Source organism: Giraffa tippelskirchi, chromosome 3, assembly GCF_054371585.1.
Source record: "Giraffa tippelskirchi isolate mGirTip1 chromosome 3, T2T-mGirTip1v1.2.pri, whole genome shotgun sequence".
Taxonomy (NCBI): Eukaryota; Metazoa; Chordata; class Mammalia; order Artiodactyla; family Giraffidae; genus Giraffa; species Giraffa tippelskirchi.
The window spans coordinates 131,927,361-131,948,735 of NC_137277.1; the positions used below are offsets into that span (position 1 = coordinate 131,927,361).

Consider the following 21,375-nt stretch of genomic DNA (forward strand, 5'->3'; position numbering starts at 1 on the left):
ATTTAGACGCATGACCTGTTTGTATTTAACAACCTGCAGTCTGAGAAACACTTCTCTGGGCAGTTGGCAAAACGGATTCTGAGATGGTGAACTGACCAGCATTTGGTCATCCCCCTAGAGCAGGAGAAACTGACTCAGAGCCAGAAAGAGGCCAGAGGGTTCAAAGGCCCTCCCCCCAGACTGTGAGCAGCCCCAAAAGAACTGAGGTGGTGCAGGGACTCTGTCCAGCGGGGGACCTGTGCTGGGTGGGGCCTCAGTCTCGCTTTGCTGGCTCTGAACTGCCCCCAGGACCACAGGGAAAGGACCAACATCTGAGATTCCTGACAAGGGTCTAACTGTCTAGACCCAAGCCTGTTTGGTGCTCACTCTCTCTGTGGATCTTGCAGAGCAGGGTTGGAATTGCTCATTATCTGGAATGACTCTGGGTACCTAGGCTTGAAGATGGAGACCCCTCCCTGGCCTCCCATTCCCCTAACTTGGCCCCATCTCTCTGCCGGCCTCCACAGTGACACCGCTGGGAAGAGCATCCTAGCAGGTCCGTTTGCTCATCAGCTATTCTTTCCAGGGCCACCTTCACCACCGCTCTGCTGAAATGGCTGTTGGATCTAATCAGTTGCTAAGTCCCAGGGTGAATTCTCCATTCTCTCAGGACTTGGCCGCTCCCACCACTTGGCAGTTGGCCCTTGCCCCTGCCCCATCTGCCACTTTAGCCACAGGTCTCTCCTCCTTCACTGATTCTCCCACCTCTCAAGGCCAAAGTGCCTGAGGGCCTCACCCTTGGCCGCCTCCCTTCCTCTTGTCCATTGGCACCCTCTGGCTGGGGGAGCTCATCTCACCCTGACTTTCAGTACCATCAATATGCTGGCAGCTCTCAGATTTGGTTGATCTCTGCCCCAAACCCCAAAGTTACTCTAGCAGCCACTACCGGTGCCCAATGGGCCTCTCAAAATTCATACATTCAAGGGGAATTTTTTATTGCTCCACCCAAGCCATACCACATCTTGATTGCTCAGCCCCAAACCTGAGATCCACCCTCTGAATTCTCTCTTGCCTTCATACCCCCACGCTCAATCCATCAGCATGTCCTATTGACCCAAGCCCCCAAACAGAGGACAGATCCAGCCACTTCTCACCACCTCCACTGTTGAAATGCTGGCCTGACTACCATTATCTCTCACCTGGATTATTGCAACAGCACCTAACTCATCTCCTTGAAGTCTAGTCTGCACCCTCAGCTAGAGTGATCTCGTTGCGTAAATTAGATCACAACTGCACTTGATAAAACCCTCTAAAACCTTCCCATTGCACTTAGAAGAAACTCAAGGCTCCCTTGCCACACTCTTTGTGCCTTCTCAGTATTTATTCTGTGTTTCTTACTTTTTGAATGAAACCTTGTTTAATTTGGAGCAGGGTAGCACCCCACTGAGTGTCTTTATTTCCCAGCCTCTTGTACATCTACTGGTGGCCAAGGAGAGAAAAGCAAATTTGTTGAGTGGGGCTTTGGGGATTATTCCTCCAACAAAGCTGGCTCAGCTAAGAGGATGCAAGGGTTTGCTCTACTTTCCTCCTTCCCACTGCTTGAAATGAAGATGTGATGGATGGTGCTCCAGCAGCCGTCTTATAATTATGAAATAATTTTGATGAGAGACACCTCATGATATGAGAAGCAGAATAAGTATGCAAGCCTGATGACCATGGAGCCATCTTACCAGGCTTGGAATTCCTAATTCTGATCTTTTCCTACATGAGAACTATCTTTTGTTAGCCACTGAGGTCAAATCTAATCCTAAGGAGTGGAACTTACAAAGCTTAATGTGATCTATCCTCTGCTTCTTTTAGTCCTCTTCTTGCTTCACTGTGTTTCAATCACATTGGCTTGCTTTCTATTCCTTGAATGTTCTAAGATTAGTCTTACTTTGGAGTCCCTCCCCCAGTTCTCTGTGACTGCCTCCTTATCTTTGGATCCCCTCCTCGGAGAAGTCTTTCCTGACTTATGTAGCCTTCTGACCAGTCTGCATCCCATGCACCACCTTTTAAAAATTCATGACACTTTTCACTCTTGGAAATTCTTTGCTTTTGAAAAAAAAATCTCTATTTATTTATTTTTGGCTGAGTTGGGTCTTTGTTGCTGTGGTCAGGCTTTCTCTAGTTGCCACACGTGGGCTCAGCAGTTGCGGCATGTGAACTCTAGAGCGAGGCCTGAGTAGCTGTGGCACATGGCCTTAGTTGCCCAGAGGCGTATGAGATCTTCTGGCACCAAGGATCAAACCCTTGTATGTTGCATTGGCAGGCAGATTCTTAATCTTTGGACTACCAGGGAAGTCCAGAAATTATTCGCTTTTAAAAACGTATTTATTATGTGTTTCTTTTTTTTTTTTTTTATGGGTTTCTTTCTTAGATGGTAAGTTTTGTGAAGACAGAGATTTTGACCGTCTTGTTTGCTTCTATAGCTCCTGGGCCTGGCAGCTGGGTATTCAACGAGTATGTGTTAAATCAATCAGAGGAATAAGATGACTTTAAAGAATATTTGAAAGAACTTTTATCTTGGGTGTCTCCATTCATCACAGAATTCCTTCCCATGTATTTGAAAATAGGTTTGTCAACACCTGTGGCTCATTCATGGTTGCTGGGCTTAGCGATGGCCATAGAAACATGAAGACACCATAGTCTTCTGCTCCATAAGACTAGAGTCTAGCAGGCAACATGGATTATTGAGCTTGAGGATGCTAGTGGTAAAGAATCCCCCTGCCAATGTAGGAGACTCAAGGGATGCAGGTTCGATCCCTGGTTGGGAAGATCCCCTGGAGAAGTTAATGGCAACCCACTCCATTATTCTTGCCTGGAAAATTCCACAGATAGAGGAGCCTGGCAGGCTGCAGTCCGTGGGGTTGCAAAGAGTCAGACATGAGTAAGCGACTGAGCAGCACAGCAGAGGCAAGTATTGAAGAGCTGGCTACTGGGAAGGAGACACCGAGGGAGGGGCAGTTGGTCCATTTCCGTGGAGGCAGGAGCTGACTCAGAGGAGCTTTGCAGAGGTGACTTTGGATATAGCATACTCCTAAAGCAGACAAGTTTCAGGGAGAGGATGCTGCAGTTGGGGGTAATGGCATCAGTAAAGATTAAAGGGGTGAAGCACTGCACCCAGTGTGACCAACTCTCCCAATTTGTCAGGGACCATCCATGGAATGTCCTACTTCCGGGGAAGCTCCTCAGTCCCCAGAGAGCAAGGAGCAATGGTCATCCTAGAGACATATGGCCATTCAGGTCACTAGAAGTGGTCCCTGGTGGCTGCAGGAGAGAGAGCGTGAGTATCTGAGGCTGAGGAAGGGAGTGCTTTGTCAGAAGCAGGAGAGGCTGCAGGAGTAGATGAGAAGCCTGAGGCCTCATCAGGGATCTGAACCGCTGCCCTGACAGTGGAGACCCCTATAAAGACTGCACGGTGGAGCGAGGTTGTGGGGAAGAGTTAACTGTTTATGAGCTGGAGAATGATTCTTCCTCCTGAAGCTGCAGGTCACCAGTCTGCCCGGTGGCGGGAGCAGGAGTGCCCATCGCTGCTTTGTCTCCACGCAGACTCTGCCTCTAGACCAGTCAGGCTAGAGGTGTGCTGTCCACCCAGCCCCACTTCCCCCACACTGAGGCTCACGGGCGGCTTTGGGAGAGCCACTCAGCTGCTTCCTTTGGAGCCTCTGAGGACCGCATCTTGCAGACCACACCTTCTTGATGTTTCTGAGGAAAGTCATTCCAGGGGAATCTGGGGAGCGTTTTCTTTCTGTGGCTGCAGGGACTTGGGAAGAACAGGAGGGCCTGGGCAAGTCTGTGCTTTCCCATCCAGTGGGGTGGTGGCCATACGACCCATGTGCAAGGCCCTGTAGACCCCCTCTGACATCTGGCTTGTCCATGGGCAGGAAGAGGCCCCCGTGCCAACACCTGCTGCTCCTGACTCCTCCTTCTCCATCTCCTCCCCTGTCACACACTCCTATGAATTCTGCCTTCTAAGCCTCTCCTGAAGCCAGGAGTGAGTTCTTAGAGGGCAGAAAAGGGACTTAATATTGTTTCCCTCAGTCTTAATCTTATTGGCGAAAGTACCCTGAGACTGGTCATTGTCCCTGTATTTGGTGACTTAGTTACACATCTACACACACACCACACCCACACCCCTGCTACACTAACACATGTGCACCCCAACACACACATCCCAACACACAAAACACGTATGCCGCCACACACACATATGTCACCACACACAGGTACAAACACTAATATACACATTTGCTACACACACTTTAACACACACATAGACTCATACCCAAGGCATATATACCTCAACACACACACACACACACACACACACACACACACACACAAACACACACACACATACTTTCACCATCCAGCCTTTTGAATTCAGTTCCTGCAATGACCTTTCCGGACCTGCCACAGTCCTCTTCCTCCATCTCCTTGGCTGGGCTTTAGCTTGGGCCTCCATGTCTACCTCTCAGTGTAAGATGTCCCAGGCAATCCTTTCCCCCAGGGACTCGGCCCAAGGGCTGCCCGGCAGGCCTCCCATGCAGTCTGCTTACCTCTACTGCTGGGATTCACCCATCCTGGGATGAAATCCCCTTGAAAGTGGGAAAGCTCACAGGTTTGGAGGCTGACCCCCTGAAAAGAACACTTCCCCCCTCAACCCCAGTCTTGAACTCCAGACCCTGAGGTCTGAATCAGGAGGGACACAGTGCCTTTTTGCATCCACAAGTCTCCCCTCCCCTGGGCAGGTTGCTCATTTGGAGACCACCCATCCCCTGGCCTAGGGTGTCCCCAGAGTGACCTATCCAGCCTCCCCCTGGGACCCTTCTGTTGCACTTGGCCTTCTTGGCCACCCCTGCTCCTGTAGCCCCTCCAGCTTAGTGACACCACCCTGTCCTGGCTTTTCTTCCACTTCTCTGACTGCTCCTTGTCTCTTTCTTGTCTTCTTTTACTTCCTGCTCCCTATCTGGGTAGTCACCCCGTTTTAGCCGCACGTCTCCTTGCTCTCAGGGCTGCTGTGGGAGGGTGCAGTCCTGAAGTCAACATGACCCCGCTGGGGTCTTTCTGCTCCTTATTCAGAAGTCTGCTATCTGGAAGGCCCCAGCAAGATACTGTCCCCAGCCTCTTCCCTCCATCCTCTGCAGATCCCACAGTGCTGGGGAGGGGAATGGTGGCAGTGGAGGGGAAGGGGAGGGTGTTGCCCACTCACCTGCTCCCAACATGCTGCTCTCTGGGGGGCCCAGCGCTTGCTGCCATGAGGGGCCTGGCATCAGAGTGCCACAGCTCTGTGGTTGCCTGGCCGACTGCTCTGCTCCTACCTGGTCCTCTGTATAATGGTATTCTGTATGACAGATGAAAAAGTACTTTGGGAAGAAAGGATGGAGGCATTGGGAAGGGTCAGAGATGATGCTGAGAAGCCCTGAATCCAGAACACGCCCTTGTGGCTAGAAAGGATGTCACCCACTACGTGCAAGATTTTGGGCAAGTGTGTCAGAGTATTTCTATATTGAATTGATAAGGGATTCTTGGGGAAGTACTTCCCTGCTGTCCAGTGGTCGAGGCTTCACCTCCCAATGCAGGGGTGTGGGATTGACCCCTGGTCAGGGAGCTAAAATCCCACATGCCTAGCAGCCAAAAAAACTCCAAAACATAAAACAGAAGCAATATTGCAACAAATAAAGACTTTAAAAATGGTCCACATCAAAAAATCTTTAAAAAATAGGATTCTTGGGGAGCTGAGCTTAGGTAAATAACAGTTTGACCACATTCCTTACAGACACCAATAATGTCATAAGGGATTCTGTATGAATGCTTATTCTTAGCTTCTTCTGATTAGGGAAAGTGAATGTTGGTGGATGAGTGTTTTAGCTCCTGTATCCTTGATGAAAGGCAAGGCACTGGCAGCTTCTTTTTATTTTGAATTAAGTTCCTTGCCCTGTGCTGTAATTTCTGAGTCAGTAGGACATTGCGGGGGTTCCAGAAGTGTCAAACCCTCTAAGGGAGGTGAAGCTCAAATGAAAGTTGAATGTTGTATGTGTCTTCATGCTAAAGATGCTGGTTCCTTCCTCCCTCCCTGCCTTCGTCTCTTCTCTCCCTTCCTTCCTCTCTCTCTTTCTTCCTTTCTTTTTCTTTTCCTGTCTCTTTTTTTGGAAGGGCAGAATAGGGCAAATCCTCAAACCCCCACGGCTTGAGAACAGCTTGCGTGAAACAGCTCTGGGCAGCTGGGCCCCACGAGCAGGGAAAGCCTTGAGGACTCTGGAGTTCACCAGGGTCCCGCTCCCAGTTCTATTGACGGCGCTAATGCAGACGACTCTGGGTCCCTTTTACCAGCTCAGAGAACAAGCACATAATAGTTATTTGTCCTTCAATAGGCTAGAATGAAAACACTTCACCCCCTGCACAGTGGGGGCTCCTAATTAGATATAAATACATTTATCCATCAAGCAAAATTCAGAGCCTTTTCTTTTCATTCTTCCTTTTTTTCCTCCAGGATTTCAACTCATAAGCTAATATATGGGGGAAGGGAAGGGGCTAAAAGAGCTGAATGCTCTCGCCCCGAGGAGGGGTGTAAGAAATGCCTCTTTTCTGGGATCAGCAATTGACTAACAGAGGCCCCGGGCCCAGCCTCTGCCAGAGGGAGAGGGCTGAACGTGGAGAGGACTTAACATTAACACAGCTTCAGGAGCCACTTGACAGGCCTGGGCTCTGGGGGAATGAAGCTGGTAATCGTGCTGGGTCTTTTTCCTTCTTCTATAACCACAGCGGTCACCCCGAAGAGGTACCTTCATCAGTGAGACAGAGACCATTGTACTGATGACAAGGAGTTGGTTAGTGTGTTCTGTAAGGAAGAGGAGACTGTGTGTGGAGCACAGCCTCACAGCAGCCTCTTTCTGAGCTGCTTTACTGTGGGAGGCCCCCAGGTATGGATCCACAAGAATTTGGGGCACACAGGTGCACTGCGGTATGGAGTGACCTGTGGCCATAGAGGTCCTTAGCTTCACATACATAAATGGATGAACATGTTCATGGGTCTTGTTTAAAAAAGTGAAAAAGATGTCTTGCCTGCACCTGTATACAAGGTTAATTTCCCTATTTTTTTTTCCGTCTTGTCCCTGCCTTTCATTAGAACCTGAGAAACGCTGTCTTGGTTCAGTCATGCATTTTTCATGACTCACTGGATGGATCAGGCACACCTCATCCCTCAAGGAGCAGATACAAAGGTCAGTTCTGAAGTTTAAGAACATCTGAGGACCGAGGAATGACATTTAAGCAGAGTTTGATGCTGGGACCCAAGTGTTCCTGAAGGGGACACAGTTGGGTTTGGAGACCCAAGGTAAAGAAACTTTAGAAATGCTCCCCTTGGCACTTCCCTGGTGGCCAAGTGGTTAAGACTTTGCCTTCCAGTGCATGGGGGTGCAGGTTTCTTGTGGCCAAAAAGTCAAAACATAAAACAAGCAATAAAGACTTTCAAAATGGTCTACATCAAAAAAATCTTACAAGAAAAAAAGGAAAAGAAATGCTCCCTTTCCCTGTGTTAGCTGCAAAATAACCAGCTCTTTGGGTTCTGGCTACACATAGGCATCTGGAAGCTGTATACAGGATCTCTCACGGCAGAAATGGGGTAGGGGGAGAGCCTCAATTCTTCCTGCTTATCCTCCCACCTGGCACCAGCTGCCCAGGACTTGTGTCCTGAGAAAAAAGGTCACACCCCCCCCTTCCTTCCTGGTGGCCCTCACTGCCTCCCCGATGCCAGTGGGGGGCACTCCCAGCCCCCAATGTTGCCAAGTCTTCCTCAAACACTCCTGCAAAGGACCACATGCCCTTCTGGCCTTGACACCCCTTTCTGGACTGACAAGGCCCCTCCCCAGCCTTGTCCCCATGGACTTGCCCTTGCTCTTCACCTGGACCATATGTTCTCATCACTTGGGTTCCCCTCTGCCGAGCTCCGCTCTCTCACATCCACCTGGACAACGCCCTCCTTCTGCTTCAAGTCTCAGCTCAGATCATGCCTCCTCTGAGCCTCCTGGCAGATGGAGGTGTTCCTTGTCCTGGCTCCTGCTGCACCGCAGGTGTCAGCAAGCTGCCTGAGCCATCCTGTCTCCCAGGTACACCCAGGGGGAGGGGGTGACCAGGGTCGGACTTTGATTCTGTGTTGCTAGATTCGCAGCAGCTAGTTCAGTGTGGTTATCGAGTGGATAGGAAGGAATTCTGTGCCAGGACTAGTTTGTGATGAGCAGTTTGAAGTGGGACACTCACCAAATGCTGTATTTAGCACCTCTATTTTTCCAGAAAAAAACACCAACTTGGACAGCCATCCCTACGGGCCTGCTGTTGAAATAATTCCTGAACATTCAAAACATGTTGAATCCTACTCCTGCATAGCCTCTGGCACCCCTGCCCCCAGCCTTGCTCGGGAAAGAGGATGGGGGCTCCCTACGTTCCCTCAGGCTAGCCCATTCCCAGGAATGGAACCTCGAATACAGTGATTTGTGTGGTTTTTGCTAACAGACAGTAGATTTCAGGAGACTGGGTGCTGAGGGAATCAGGTCAAGAGGAATGGCCAGACAGAAGCTCCACAAGGTGATTCTGTGTTGGAGCTAGTTTAGAAACAGCACAGGGCCATGCAAAGGTGTGACATGGCTGTGTCAGATGCTCGTGCCAGGTGGGAAGCTGGGGAAGTGGCACGCATGAGGTGGGATGCCCTGTGGATCCATTGGAATTCTCGGGTCTGTGTTTGAACCCCAGGACCACTGGCCAAGTCACACACAGGTGCAGGTGAGCAGGTGCTGAGTTGGGTGCCAGGCACGGATGCTCCTTGGCACAGGCGGAGTTTCAGAGATGACCGCCATCATTTCCAGGCCACAGCAGACTTGGGAATGTGGAGGGCTGCTGGGGCTCTTGGAAGGTGGGCACTGTCCAGTTGCCCTGGTGAGAAATAAGGGGCTGCCTTATTAAAGTAACCCTCCCATGCCCACTCTCTCATCAAGGACTTTCCTCAGGATGGAAAAATGCATGAGGTCATCTTGGGGCTTCCTGAAAGGGCTCTATGTTCATGTCTGGGCTTTTATACAGGTCAGCTGGTGTCCCTTGTGGTTCCCTGGCTCCATCCTGCTTTGCACCTGGCTCCGGGTTGCCCTGCTCTTGTGCCTGGGGCTGCTGGTGGGCAGACTGTCTCGTGTGGCCTGGCATGAAGCTCCTGTTCAGACAGCGAGCTGCCCTATGAAGTTATAATGCGTGATGGTGATGTCTGGCAGCTGTGGCTTCTTGACCAGTGGTGAAAAAGTGAACACAGATCCCTGGAACCCAACTTAGACAGAGGCCCCTCTCCATCCCAGGCCTGGAGCACTCATGCTGAGAAGGACTTTGCCCCAACACTCCGTAGGGTCCGTGTCACCAAGAATTGCATGCTGAGATGCACTTTTATCATTTGCTTTGTCACTTCTGGACATCTTCGTCAGCTCCAAATTGACACTGAGCTGCGGGTTATGCAAAACAAAATAATACACGATTTTGAGAGCACGTGCTCTGAGCTCCCTGGGGGAAGCCTCTTCATACTCTGAGTGCCTGGATCCATGCTGCTGTCATGTTTCCTCCTGCCTTTCCCATTGGGCCCGAGTTCCTTGATGGCGTCAGGGAGCCAGCATTCTGTGTGGGGGCGGCCTGGTCCTGCAGCCCGCCTAGAGGGCGTTGGCTGAAGTATTGATGTACATTATTGTATTCAAAACTGACAGGCGCAGTCACATCCCTGGCTCAGACTGAGGGCTGAGGTCACCCTCAATCTAAAGGAGAACAGAGTCCAGTGCTAAATGAGGCTTTGAAGCAACAGGAAAAGGTCTCTGCCCCTCAGTAGGGAATGGGGGGCTCCCCCTCAAAGCACAAGGTGATCTGGAAGAACTCAATTTACACCCTTGGCTCCTGCGGGCTGGGGGATCAGCAGAGGGCGGGATAATCCCAGCTTCTCGAGCAGATGGTTTCTGACTACCGCTTGACCCAGTTCCCTCCCAGCAGATGACTGGCAGCGGGGCTGCAGCTCCTTCATCAGGGGAGCAAAATGTGGACCCTTCTCTGAACCTCCTCTTCCCTCCCCCGACCAACAAGGACATGGTGGCTTTTGCCTCTTCCCAGCACCAGGGTGATGAGCAGGATGCTGCACCTTCACAAAGGTGTGGAGCCCTCCCTTCTTCCCACAGCTCTGTCCAGCTCTGTCCACAATAAGGGTTGCAGGTCTTCCCTGATGGTCCAGTGGTTAAGACTCCACTGCAGGGGGCCTGGGTTCAATCCCTGGTCAGCGAACTAAGACCTTGTCTGCTGTGGGACGTGGCCAATAAATAAATAAATATAAATAAATACATACATAAATAAATGGACTTTCCTGGTGGCTCAGAAGGTAAAGAATCTGCCTACAATGTGTTAGGCTGGGGTTCAATCCGTGGGTGGGGAAGATTTCCTGGAGAAGGGAATCACCCACTCCAGTATTCTTGCCTAGAGAATTCTGCGGGCAGAGGAGCCTGGTGGGCCCCAGTCCATGGGGCCACAAAGAGTCAAACACAACTGAGTGATTAACACTTTCACAAAAAAATAAGGGTTGTAACTGAGAAGGCAAGGAACACTACTGTGAGTTTTTGCTGAGAAGTAGAAGTGTTAAATCCTTTGCTGGCTTACTGACTTCTCTCTATCCACTGATGAGTCAACCAACCAAACATTGGTTCAATAAGTGCACCTGATTATCTTCCAGGTCTGGCATCACACAGAGGCCTGGTCCCTGTCCTCCAGGAAGCGAGGCCCCACACAGAAGATAGGTGAAGAGATAACATCTGGGCACTGGGCTGAGGGGCCAAACCAGCAAACAACTATTCAGGGCACAAGAAGGCCATGGCGGCTTCACCAAGAAGAGATTGGGCTGGGTCTTGAGGACTGGGTGAGAGTTTCCCATGTAGGTTGGTCGTTGTGGTGATGGAAAGGACCAGTAGACCAGAGCATGTGTGCCTGGCAGAAGAGGCAAGCAAAATCACAAAGGTGGGTTGGGCTGGCTCAGGGCCACCGTGTAGAAGGTGGTGGTACAAGCTGCCCAGGAGGCAGAGGTACCTCCTCTCTGCTCAGGGATTCCCAGGCTCTGGGACAGGGCCAGGGGTGGTAAGCCGAGGGAACAAAGGACTGTCAGTTTGGGAGTGGCAACAATTTAGGATCTGGAGAAAGCTCTAAGGGAACCAGAAGGGTTGCCATTTCGGGGACTCTCCCGGGCCCCTATTTCGGACTTTCAGTTGATAAAACCAGAGCAGCGCATTTTTGCACCGTGGGACTGGCCCTGCACACCTTTGAGTCGGTTCCTCGGATCGAGAGGGAGGGGGCGCTCCTCCTCCAGACTTGCGGACCTCGGTGAGGCTGCGGTCCGGCTGAGGCTGAAGGGCACAGTGCCCGGCTGGCCTGAGAAGCTTGCGATGAGGGGCCGCGGGTGCTGGGGGGCAGCCCTGAGCCGGAGGCCGCGGTCCACCTCGGTTGTCCCGGGCTCCCCGATACGCTAAGAAAGCTAAACTCCCTGCATTTCCGTTGTTATGCGGCGCGTTCACTGTGGGTGGGGGTCTAGGCAGTTGAGACTGAGAGCGCAAGGCCGCGTTCCTGCTGCACCCTAGGAGCACCGTCCTGTTGCTCCACATGGAGGTCGGGACGCCAGGAGGGACAGAAGGAACGGACTGCGCTTGGGGTTCTGGACGAGGCTGGGAGTCTGGTGTCCACTGACAGCGTCTTTCGTCTAGCGGCCTAAGAACGGCAGCCTTGGATGTGTACTTTCTTGAGCTCTGTGAGGAGCTTGGCCCGGTTGCCTACTTTGGGTCTCCCCACCAGCCAGTGTGATAATAGTCGTTACTGTGCTCCGTGTACGCACGAGGCGGCAGAGACTAGGATGGGAAGGCTCTAGCCACGGTCACTCCAGCAAGGCTGGCCGTAGCGGAGCCTCGACTGGGACCTGGCTTTGTCTGAGGCCAAGCTTTGCCAACTGGGGGGGGAGGGGGGGGCGGCCGCAGTGGTGCTGGAAGCCTCGCCAGCCTGGCAAGCCTAGAGCTCGGGAGGCTCACGGGCCGCGAGGCCGGTTCCCCATGCAGTGGAGGAGCTTCTCGGGGCGCGGCGCCGGCGGAGGCAGCGGCCCCCCAGACTCCTTCAGTCTGCGGGGTCCACGCCTCACCCACTGTGCCGGGGGCCCGGGGCGCTCGGCTTCGGCACTGCAGCCCCGGAGCGACATCCACCGGCGGAGCCAGTCCGCGGCGCCAGCGGCCGCCCCGCCGCCCCCGCCTTGCCGCGGCCAGCCGAGGGAGCACCCCAGGAAGGCCGGGGGCGGCTGCGGTGAGGAGAGGTGCCTCTCCTGGGCGGGGAGGGCGGAGGCAGGGACTAGGACAGGGCCTGCGCGGCCGCCGGCAGTAGGCGAGCGCTGGGATCCTGGGTCGGGGAGCCCGTCGGTGCCGCCGGCCGCCCAACCGGGCGGGGGTCCGGGGCGCCCACGTGGCGAGAAAGTTTCGAGACCGCAGAAGTGGCCTGGTCCTGTTGGGGGGGGGAGGGGAGCGAGCCGGTTCGCTCCTCCTTCTCGCTAAGGCAGAAGGAAAAGAGCGGAGGGAAGCTGGGGTGGGCGGGGAGCGGGCAGCATCAACCTGAACAGATTCCGCCTCCCCCTCCCCCTCCCCCTGCATCCCCCCCGCAACCCCGGGAAGCGGAGCGGGGAGGCACGGACAGTCTCCTCCCGCACGGCCAGGGCGAGACTCCCCCCCCTTTTTATATATTTTTTCCTGCCAACCTCTATCACAACGCGCGCACATACGGAGATTGTGCGGCTTTTTTTTTCACCCTTGGGAGAAAAAACGAGGAGAGTAAAAGAAGAGGGCAAAGCGAAGAACTCCTCCTCGGCGGGCTCCGCACTCTGCTGCGGCCGGGCGCGGGGACACGGCCGCCACCCGCCGCTCTCTCCTGGCCCTGCGGCGTGTGCCGGCGGGAGAGCCAGCGAGGGCACCCGCGCCGGGGACGCGGCGAGACTTTTAGGAGCTCAAACCGACATCGCCGCCGCCGCGCAGGCAGAAGAGACCGGGACGAGGAGGGCCCCGTCGCCGCCTAGCCTGGCGCTCGGAGCCCCGCCGGCCCGCGCAGGCGGGCGGAGGGAGGCAGGCGGCGAGGAGGCGGGCGGAGCAGAGGACCCGCCGGAGCGCGCAGCGGCCGGCCCGCCCGCCCGCCTGCCGGTGGATGCGGCGCCCCGGGAGCCTGAAGACAACTTTGCCTTGTGACGCGCCGGGAGGACTGCAGGGCCCGCGGCCCGGGGCTCCGCGCCGCCTCTGAGCGGGCCGGCGCTCCGCGGCGCTCCCGGCACCGCACTCGCTCCGCTGTCTGCCCGCCAACCCGCGGAGAGGACGACCCGCCCGTCGCCACCGCCCGCGGCTCTCTCTCGGTGCTAGGCGGCGAGGGCGAGGCGCTCAGGTGCGAGCGCGGGGCCCCGCCGCAGCGCCCGCCGCAGCGCCGCGCCAAGCCGCGCCCGGCTCCGCTCTGGGGGCTCAGGCGCCTTCGCTTCCGTCTCGCCCAAGTTGCGTCGACCGGCCCTTTTGCCACCTTCCCCGCCCGGCCGCCAAGCCGCCGCTGTCGCTGCTTTCGCTTCACCCGAGCGGGGGCAGCGGGGCCCCGACGCGGAGAGGATGGGGAAAAAGCTGCGGATGCCGAGGCGCCCCGAGACGCCCGTGCGGCAGTAACCCTCCGGCCCCTGCCTGGCCCAGCGCGCCTCTCCGGCCCCCCGCGGCCCACGGCGCCCCTTCCCCGCCGCGCGGGAACCCCCGCAGCCCAACCCGGCCCCCTCCCCCTGTGAGCCGGCTGCTGCCCTCCCGGCGGGCGGGCGGAGGCCCGGGCGGGGGCGGGGCGGGGCGGCGCGCCGGGAGCCGTGAGCCGCCCTGCGCTCGGCTCGGCTCGCCTCGCGGCGGGCGCCCTCGTCGCCAGCGGCGCACCATGGACGGGCTGCCCGGTCGGGCGCTGGGGGCCGCCTGCCTTTTGATGCTTGCGGCCGGCTGGCTGGAGCCCGGGGTCTGGGGCTCGCCCACGCCCCTGCCGTCGCCCGCCGCGCCGCAACCGCCCCCGCCGCCGCCCGGAGCCCCCGGCGGCTCGCAGGACACCTGCACGTCGTGCGGCGGCTTCCGGCGGCCGGAGGAGCTGGGCCGGGTAGACGGCGACTTCCTGGAGGCGGTGAAGCGGCACATCTTGAACCGCCTGCAGATGCGGGGCCGGCCCAACATCACACACGCCGTGCCCAAGGCCGCCATGGTCACGGCCCTGCGCAAGCTGCACGCGGGCAAGGTGCGCGAGGACGGCCGGGTGGAGATCCCGCACCTCGACGGTCACGCCAGCCCGGGCGCCGACGGCCAGGAGCGCGTCTCCGAGATCATCAGCTTCGCCGAGACAGGTGGGTCGGTCCCTCGAGCGGCCCTCGCTACCTCCTCCACCCGCTTCTCTTCGCTGACTCTGGCCGCCGCCGCCGCAGCCCGCGCGCCCTGGGGGAAACCCGGACTGCTGGCTCGGCCCGCTCGCCTCCGGCCCTGTGCGCTCCGTCCGGGTTGCGGTCCTCTTCTCAAGGCAGCAACCCCTTCCTACTCCCCTGTCCCCGCCGAGGAGCGCTCTACCCTCCACCCCTGCTCTCTGAAAGGAGCCCCAGCGCCTCTGGGCGCGCGTCCCCCTCTCGGCGGACGCGTGCGGCCCTGGCTCCGCGGGCACTCGCTTGGAGATTGCTTAATGTTTTTGTTTCCCACGATCGGAGTGTAGGCTTAGCAGTATAGATGGAGATGTGTGTGCTTGTTGATACCCGTGGGCCGGAGGAGTGTGTGTATGTGTGTGTGACTGTGTGTGTGTGTGTGTGCCTGCGTGAGAGGCCCCTGGGGCCGCTTCCATCGCCGGGCGGCGTGGGCTTGCCAGGATTGCTGAAGCTTCGCTGGGGAGAGCTAGGCAACCTCTCTTCCGATTGTGTGGGCACCGGAATCGGTGGAAGGCAGGCTTCTCAACAGGTCCCATCATTTAGGCAGAGAAAGGCTGCAGCTCGGGGGGCAGCCCCGTGCCTCTCGGCTTGCCTGGGAGCTGAGGCAGCTCCCTGGCTTTAGAGCCAGCAGAGTTCCTAGTTAACAAAGGGTCGGAGTCCTTTCTGGAATGTTCCTCCGGCCCTATATTGCAAATTTTTACCACTGTCTGAATATAAAAAATCAAGCGAGGAAAAACATCTTTCGAACTTTAAAAGAAGGAGAAAAATGTGCTCACGCTGAAATGCTGCAAGTGCTTTCGGCTCTGCTGTCCTTTTCAGGACTTGAATGAGCCAGGCTGGCTTTTGTGCCTGGAGCTCAGCCCCGTTTGTGCAGGGGGACTGCCGAGAAGATCGCGGGGGGAAGCTCGGGTTTGGGCAGGGCAGGGTGGGCAGGGAGCCTTGGGCGGGGGGGAGGGTTGGTGGCAGTTGTGTCCCCAGGCTGCGAATGCCTCCCCCCAACCCCCAAGGCAGCAGGCAGACTGTGCAGGTGCCGCCTGGGGATGAAAAGGGATGAAAAGTTTTGCATGGCCGGGTGTGGAGAAAAGCAGAGACAATCAGGGCTGGTTTGTGCTTAGAAAGAAATGCATTGCCATTTTAGCTGTCCGACAGAGTCAGGGGAATCTGGACATGCAATTAGAGAGCTTGGATTAAAAGGTGCTTTGGGGCCCAGAGCAGAAATGTGATTCTGGAAGGTCGAGGAGGCCTTTTGGTCCCGGTGGCACAAAATGACAGCGGGGGCTGTTATATTTCTGGTCGGTTCCACGGAGCCAGCTCTTTGACTTATAAATAACAGATTCAGGTCACAGGCAGCTCGTCCAAGACCAGCTTTTAAGGCTGCACTTTCCCCCATTTCAAAGTCAGATGTCAGTGTTATTAGAGGAGCCAGGAGAGGCCTGAGGAGGGGGCTGGGAGGGGGGCAGTGGTAGGAGGTTTGATAAAACCAGCCGAGGCTACACAGTTGGCTTATTTGTTCTTCCTGGAGAAAAAAAAAAAGTAGGGATTGTCAGAGAGCAGGGTCACTGAAATGTAGGATGAGAGAGGATTCCTCTCTCAGTTGGCATGGCCGCTCTTCTTATTGAGCTGTATTATTGAGACAACTAATAAACCAATTCTCCTTATCCATGGAGATTTCACATGTGCCATTCACGGAGAGCCAGTGTCTCATGAAAGGGGTGGACTTCAAGTTTCAAGACTGAGCGCCCCGTCCCTTGGAAGTACTCGGAAGCAAAGGCTGCACTTTGCAGCCTGCAAAGCACACGTTCCCGTGTCAGAAATCTGAGCAGAGCTGGCTTGTTTGCAGTGGAGGTTCCACTGGGGGTTGGATCAGATCATGCTTAGGTAAACACTGGAAAGAGGCTGTAGGTGGCTCAGCTGGATTTTGCAATGCCCTAAGTTAACCAAAAAAAAAAAAAAAGAGAGAGAGAAAGAACCCAAACTCTGCTAAAACAACCCACCCCAAATCCTTAGTGAGATCCTGGTTTTGTTTTTCAGATTTCACAGATACCCATAACAACTTGTTAAGATCTTGGCCTCTTGACAAGTTCCTCTGTTGAGCTTTGGGGCCTGACAGCCTGTCTCCAGGGAACCCTGGCCTGGGAGAGGTGAGGCCGGTTTTCTAGGCCCGGACCTTCCGGCTCCAACCTGGTCCGGGCTTCTCGATAGGAAATAATTTTCCCTGCCTCTCCCAGGTTACCGTTGGAGGCCGCGGCCCCAGGAGTGGTATTTCTGGTCAGGACGGTCCTCCAGCTGCTCGGCCAGGGCCCGGTCCAGCGTCATGCGGCAGAATGTGTTTTCTGCAGTGCCTAATGTTCTCCTTGATCTAACTTGGCCTGCTCTCTCGCTTCTCCGCAGATGGCCTGGCCTCCTCCCGGGTCCGCCTGTACTTCTTCATCTCCAACGAAGGCAATCAGAACCTGTTTGTAGTGCAGGCCAGCCTGTGGCTCTACCTGAAGCTGCTGCCCTACGTCCTGGAGAAGGGCGGCCGGCGGAAGGTGCGGGTCAAGGTGTACTTCCAGGAGCAGGGCCCTGGCGACCGCTGGGCCGCGGTGGAGAAGCGCGTGGACCTCAAGCGCAGCGGCTGGCACACCTTCCCACTCACCGAACCCATCCAGGCCCTGTTCTCGCGGGGCGAGCGGCGTCTCAGCCTGGATGTGCAGTGCGACGGCTGCCGGGAGCTGGCAGTGGTGCCTGTGTTCGTGGACCCGGGCGAGGAGTCGCACCGGCCCTTCGTGGTGGTGCAGGCGCGGCTGGGCGACAGCAGGCACCGCATCCGCAAGCGGGGCCTGGAGTGCGACGGGCGGACCAACCTGTGCTGCCGGCAGCAGTTCTTCATTGACTTCCGCCTCATCGGCTGGAACGACTGGATCATTGCGCCCACCGGCTATTATGGGAACTACTGCGAGGGCAGCTGCCCCGCCTACCTGGCGGGGGTGCCCGGCTCCGCCTCCTCTTTCCACACGGCCGTGGTAAACCAGTACCGCATGCGGGGGCTGAACCCGGGCACCGTGAACTCCTGCTGCATCCCCACCAAGCTGAGCACCATGTCCATGCTCTACTTCGACGACGAGTACAACATCGTCAAGCGGGACGTGCCCAACATGATCGTGGAGGAGTGCGGCTGCGCATGAGGGCGCGGCTCCGTCGGGGCATGGGGACCAGGGTGTGGCAAGTGGAGCACGGTGATGCCCGGGAGGTGCCCGGGGCCAGCCTGAGATCTTTTCCTACTTCCTCATCTAGCAATCTGTCAAAAACAGAGGGAGAACCCTCCATGGACACGAAGGACTGGACAATGCACACGCAGACGCGCACAACCAGACGCATCCTGCCACCCACATGGCAGCCTCTGGGATCCCGGCAAGTGTATGCGGTGACAAATGGCAGCTCAGCCACAAATGCTTGTCACTCGGAGAGAATGGGGTGAGCAGCCACCGTCCCCCCCACGCCCCCCCAGCTGGCCTGGCCACTCTGAATCGCGCCTTCCGAGCACACAGAAAAGCACAAAGACAAGAGACACAGAGGGAGAGAGAGCGAGTGAGCCCGGAGCTTGGAGAGGAGCTGCAGATGAGGGGGTGGGGGGTGGGGAGCAGGCAGCCTACAGAGGGCCGCGTGTCCCCCTTTGCCCGTGCAAGGCCCCCAGGGTCCCCACATCTCTTGGCTCCAACATGTGGGCTTGCTCCCCTGGCCTGGGATCCTTCCTGCTGCAGGGGGCCAGGCAGCCTGTCCTTTCCCATCCTTGGAGAGGGAGGCCCAAATAGGCTACCACCTGCCAGAGACCGGAGACCATGGAGCTGTGGTAGTGACCGTTTGACTCGCTTGGGGCCCTGGTGTGATTTCTATGTGTGTGTGTTTTGGGGGTGGGGAGGGAGGGAGAGGAGAAGGGTCTTAATTTGATGCTTTAACTGATCACTAGCAGTTGAATGGTCATTCCTTCTGGTTGTATAATTGAAAAGGGACTTTTCTACCAGATCTGACCTTTTAAGTTAAAATCTGAATTGTTCCAAGTGGAACAAAAAAAGTTGCAATCTGTGCCCTTCCCTGGGGAGACTCCTCTAGGACTGGTTAGGGAGGGGTGGAAATGACTCTTAGGCAAGGGGAGGGTGAGCTCTTAGAAGGAGGGAATGGTGGGTTGAAGGCATTCTGGAGATGCTCGGGGGGTGGGGTTGCCCCTTCTGCAGGGGTTGAGGGAGGGGAGCAGTTGAATGGGTCTGGGGAAAAGGGGGAGGCTTTCAGCTGCTTTGCAAAAGTGGCCCATGTGGGCTCTGGCCACCAGGGCCGGCCACGGATGTAGCCCATACCTGCTCGCCCGCCCCCCTCCTAGCACTTGCATACCCGCCTGAACGCACATGATACAACCCTTGCCCATCCGCGTGTATCCAGAAGTGGCCCTTGGCAGAGCACTGAGCTCACCCCAGAGGTCCAAGTGCCATGTGAACTATGCAATTTAAAGGGTTGACCCACACTAGATGTAACTGGACTCGTACGACTCTTTTTATATTTTTTTATACTTGAAATGAAATCCTTTGCTTCTTTTTTAAGCGAATGATTGCTTTTAATGTTTGCACTGATTTAGTTGCATGATTAGTCAGAAACTGCCATTTGAAAAAAGAAGTTATTTTTATAGCAGCGAAAAAAAAAAATACAGTTAAATGTATTATACATAATTTTGGAACCAAAGAGGCCAACAGATCAGTTTTAATTTTTATTAGATGGTGAGGCCATCTTTATGAGGTGGACATTCTGAACAATCCCTTGAGTGGCCTGCCAGCGTTTCAGGGTATACATGGATTTTGTTTATTCAGTTTGATGTGTCTTTTTTATCCTTACACACCCAGAAGCTAGAGTAAAAGCGACAATGGTAGAATGCAGGTGTGTATCCTTAAATCCCCATCTTTATGTTTATTTAATAAAGCTCCCCTTAGGTTCTGTTTCATAATAATTTAAAACCAAACAATTTTTCCCATAGACTTGCTGTTAAAGTATTTTACATTTGTGTACAGTTGAAGAAAATAAAAGATGGAGTGCCACGGGCTTCCTGACTTGTGTGATATCTGGGGTGGTGGGCTCTGGGCCGGAGGGGGCACCTGGTGGGAGGGTGAGTCCAGGTGTCCGACTTTGAAGCCAGTGCCTCCCTGGGCCGCACCCGGCACTCTTTTGAGTCGTTGCCACAAGCTCGGATGTCAGGCAGAGTCTAGGAAAAATGGCAGGAGATCAAAATGAAGGACAATTAGCAAATTCATGAATTACACATTTGTTTACCCTTCTAGTCCCAAGACTAATTATGTTGCACCAGGGCTGAGTCTATTACCATTTGAAAGTGCCAGTGAAGCCCCCTCTCCCTGGGAGGAAATGTGAAACCTGAGAGGTTGAAGCCAACCTGACCCCGTGCCCATCTTCGTTTACTAATAGAGATGACTGCGACTGGAAAGAGGTTAATATCTTGGAATGGAAGCCGGAAGCAAGGCTTTCATCTCTCCTGAGGATGTCAGTTGTCCTTTTGCTGTGGGGATTTTAGCAGGTGGTAGATTGGGTGGTGGTAGTAGTAACGTGCCCAACTACAGTTGAGGGGATTCCTGGAGATACCCACTGGCTGGTGTTATCAGGCAACCCTTGTATCATACCTTTGCGGGCAATGATTTCATCTTTGTTTCCTAGGGTTTGGAATCTGAGGCTCAAAGAGTTTCAGGGCTTACCTGAGGTCACACAGCCAGGACAGGCACCCTGGGCACTGGAGTCCAAGTGCCACGGCTGGTCCACTTGTTTCCCTGGGAGGACTTTGGGGTTAAGGCCTTGCCTTCATCAGAGGCCCTCTGGAGTCAGAGGGGCTGCAACTTTTGGCTTGGGGGGTTTAGGCTTCAGCCCAGCTCCTACCCTGTCCCTGGCCCAGAAATTTTTGTTGCAGCCTCCAAGAGGGGTGGCATGTGAGTCACCAGGGTGTTTCTGCTCTTCGGATGCTGAGCATGCCTGGGCACCCTCCTGGGTCACAGGGTGGCCCATGGGTCCCACAGGAGCCCAGGAAATTCCCAGGACTTGAAGTGGGAGGCCAGTGGCTGGCATACGCCTGAGGAGTGCCCTGCTGCCCTGAGCTGGCCTATGCCTCTGTTGGGTCAGGCTGCCTGGGTGATGGCAGGTGGCCCCTACTGTTCTCGTGAGGACAGGCAGCAGGGCTGGGGCTTCTCCTCCAGTGGGGTCATGCGGATTCCTTCCTGTGCATCTGTGGTTCTTGCCTCTCTGTTCCTTTTATTCTGCCTGTGGCTCTTCCCCCATTTGCTTCCCCTCTTTTCCAGAGGTGGCCTTGCTTAGGGTCCCACCTCTCCCAAGGTTCCCTGGAGCCCCAACACGGCCCAGAGAGTGAGCCTCCCAAGCCGTTCACTAGATCCAGTGCCTCTGACCCTGGCCCCTCCTGCTGTTCTTCCTTCTGTCCCTCCCCTCCTTCTTCAGGCCACCAGGCTGTTAGCCCCTCACAGGACTGGTGGGTCAGGCCAGGCCAGCCAGAGCCATCACTGCCAGCCCCACCTGCCTCAGATGTTTCCATGGGCCAGATTCACCTTTGGTTGACCTTCAGATATGCCCTGAGCCCTCAGGGAACCAGTGGAGTCTGAGGCTGGGGTGTGTGGGGGAGAGGGGACCCCAACACGTACCTCCCATTGCTTCCCCGCATTTCCTAGATGGGCAGACTGACAGTCCAGGAAGCAGAGGTTCCAGGGGCTTCCTGTGTCCATTTCCTCTCTCAGCCCCTTTGGGCATGACACTACGGCTGTGGTGGGGGCTGAGTCCCCGCCACAGATCCAGGAGGGGGCCCCTACATTGGGCCTGGGCCCCTGACCCAC

The 21,375-nt window shown here is 55.6% G+C and overlaps 1 protein-coding gene across 2 annotated transcripts; it reads left to right on the plus strand.

Moving 5' to 3' along the window:
• Window positions 1-12,863: 12,863 nt before the first annotated feature.
• On the plus strand, window positions 12,864-19,577 carry INHBB (inhibin subunit beta B). Of its 2 annotated transcripts, XM_081575999.1 has the most exons (3): window positions 12,864-13,031; window positions 14,207-14,443; window positions 16,901-19,577. In XM_081575999.1, the coding sequence occupies exons 2-3, from the start codon at window positions 14,257-14,259 to the stop codon at window positions 17,674-17,676; spliced, it is 963 nt and encodes a 320-aa protein (XP_081432125.1). In that variant the 5' UTR covers window positions 12,864-13,031; window positions 14,207-14,256; the 3' UTR covers window positions 17,677-19,577. The 2 variants fall into 2 exon arrangements, with proteins under 2 accessions (XP_081432125.1, XP_081432124.1); XM_081575998.1 differs by lacking the exon at window positions 12,864-13,031 and having other exon boundaries at window positions 13,370-14,443.
• The last annotated feature ends 1,798 nt before the right edge of the window (window positions 19,578-21,375 follow it).

Excerpts from the sequence above, each read along its gene's own strand:
- INHBB (XM_081575998.1), top strand. The coding sequence starts at position 13,993 with ATGGACGGGCTGCCCGGTCGGGCGCTGGGGGCCGCCTGCCTTTTGATG. Across the intron at positions 14,444-16,900 it reads CATCAGCTTCGCCGAGACAG|ATGGCCTGGCCTCCTCCCGG; the intron begins GTGGGTCGGTCC and ends GCTTCTCCGCAG.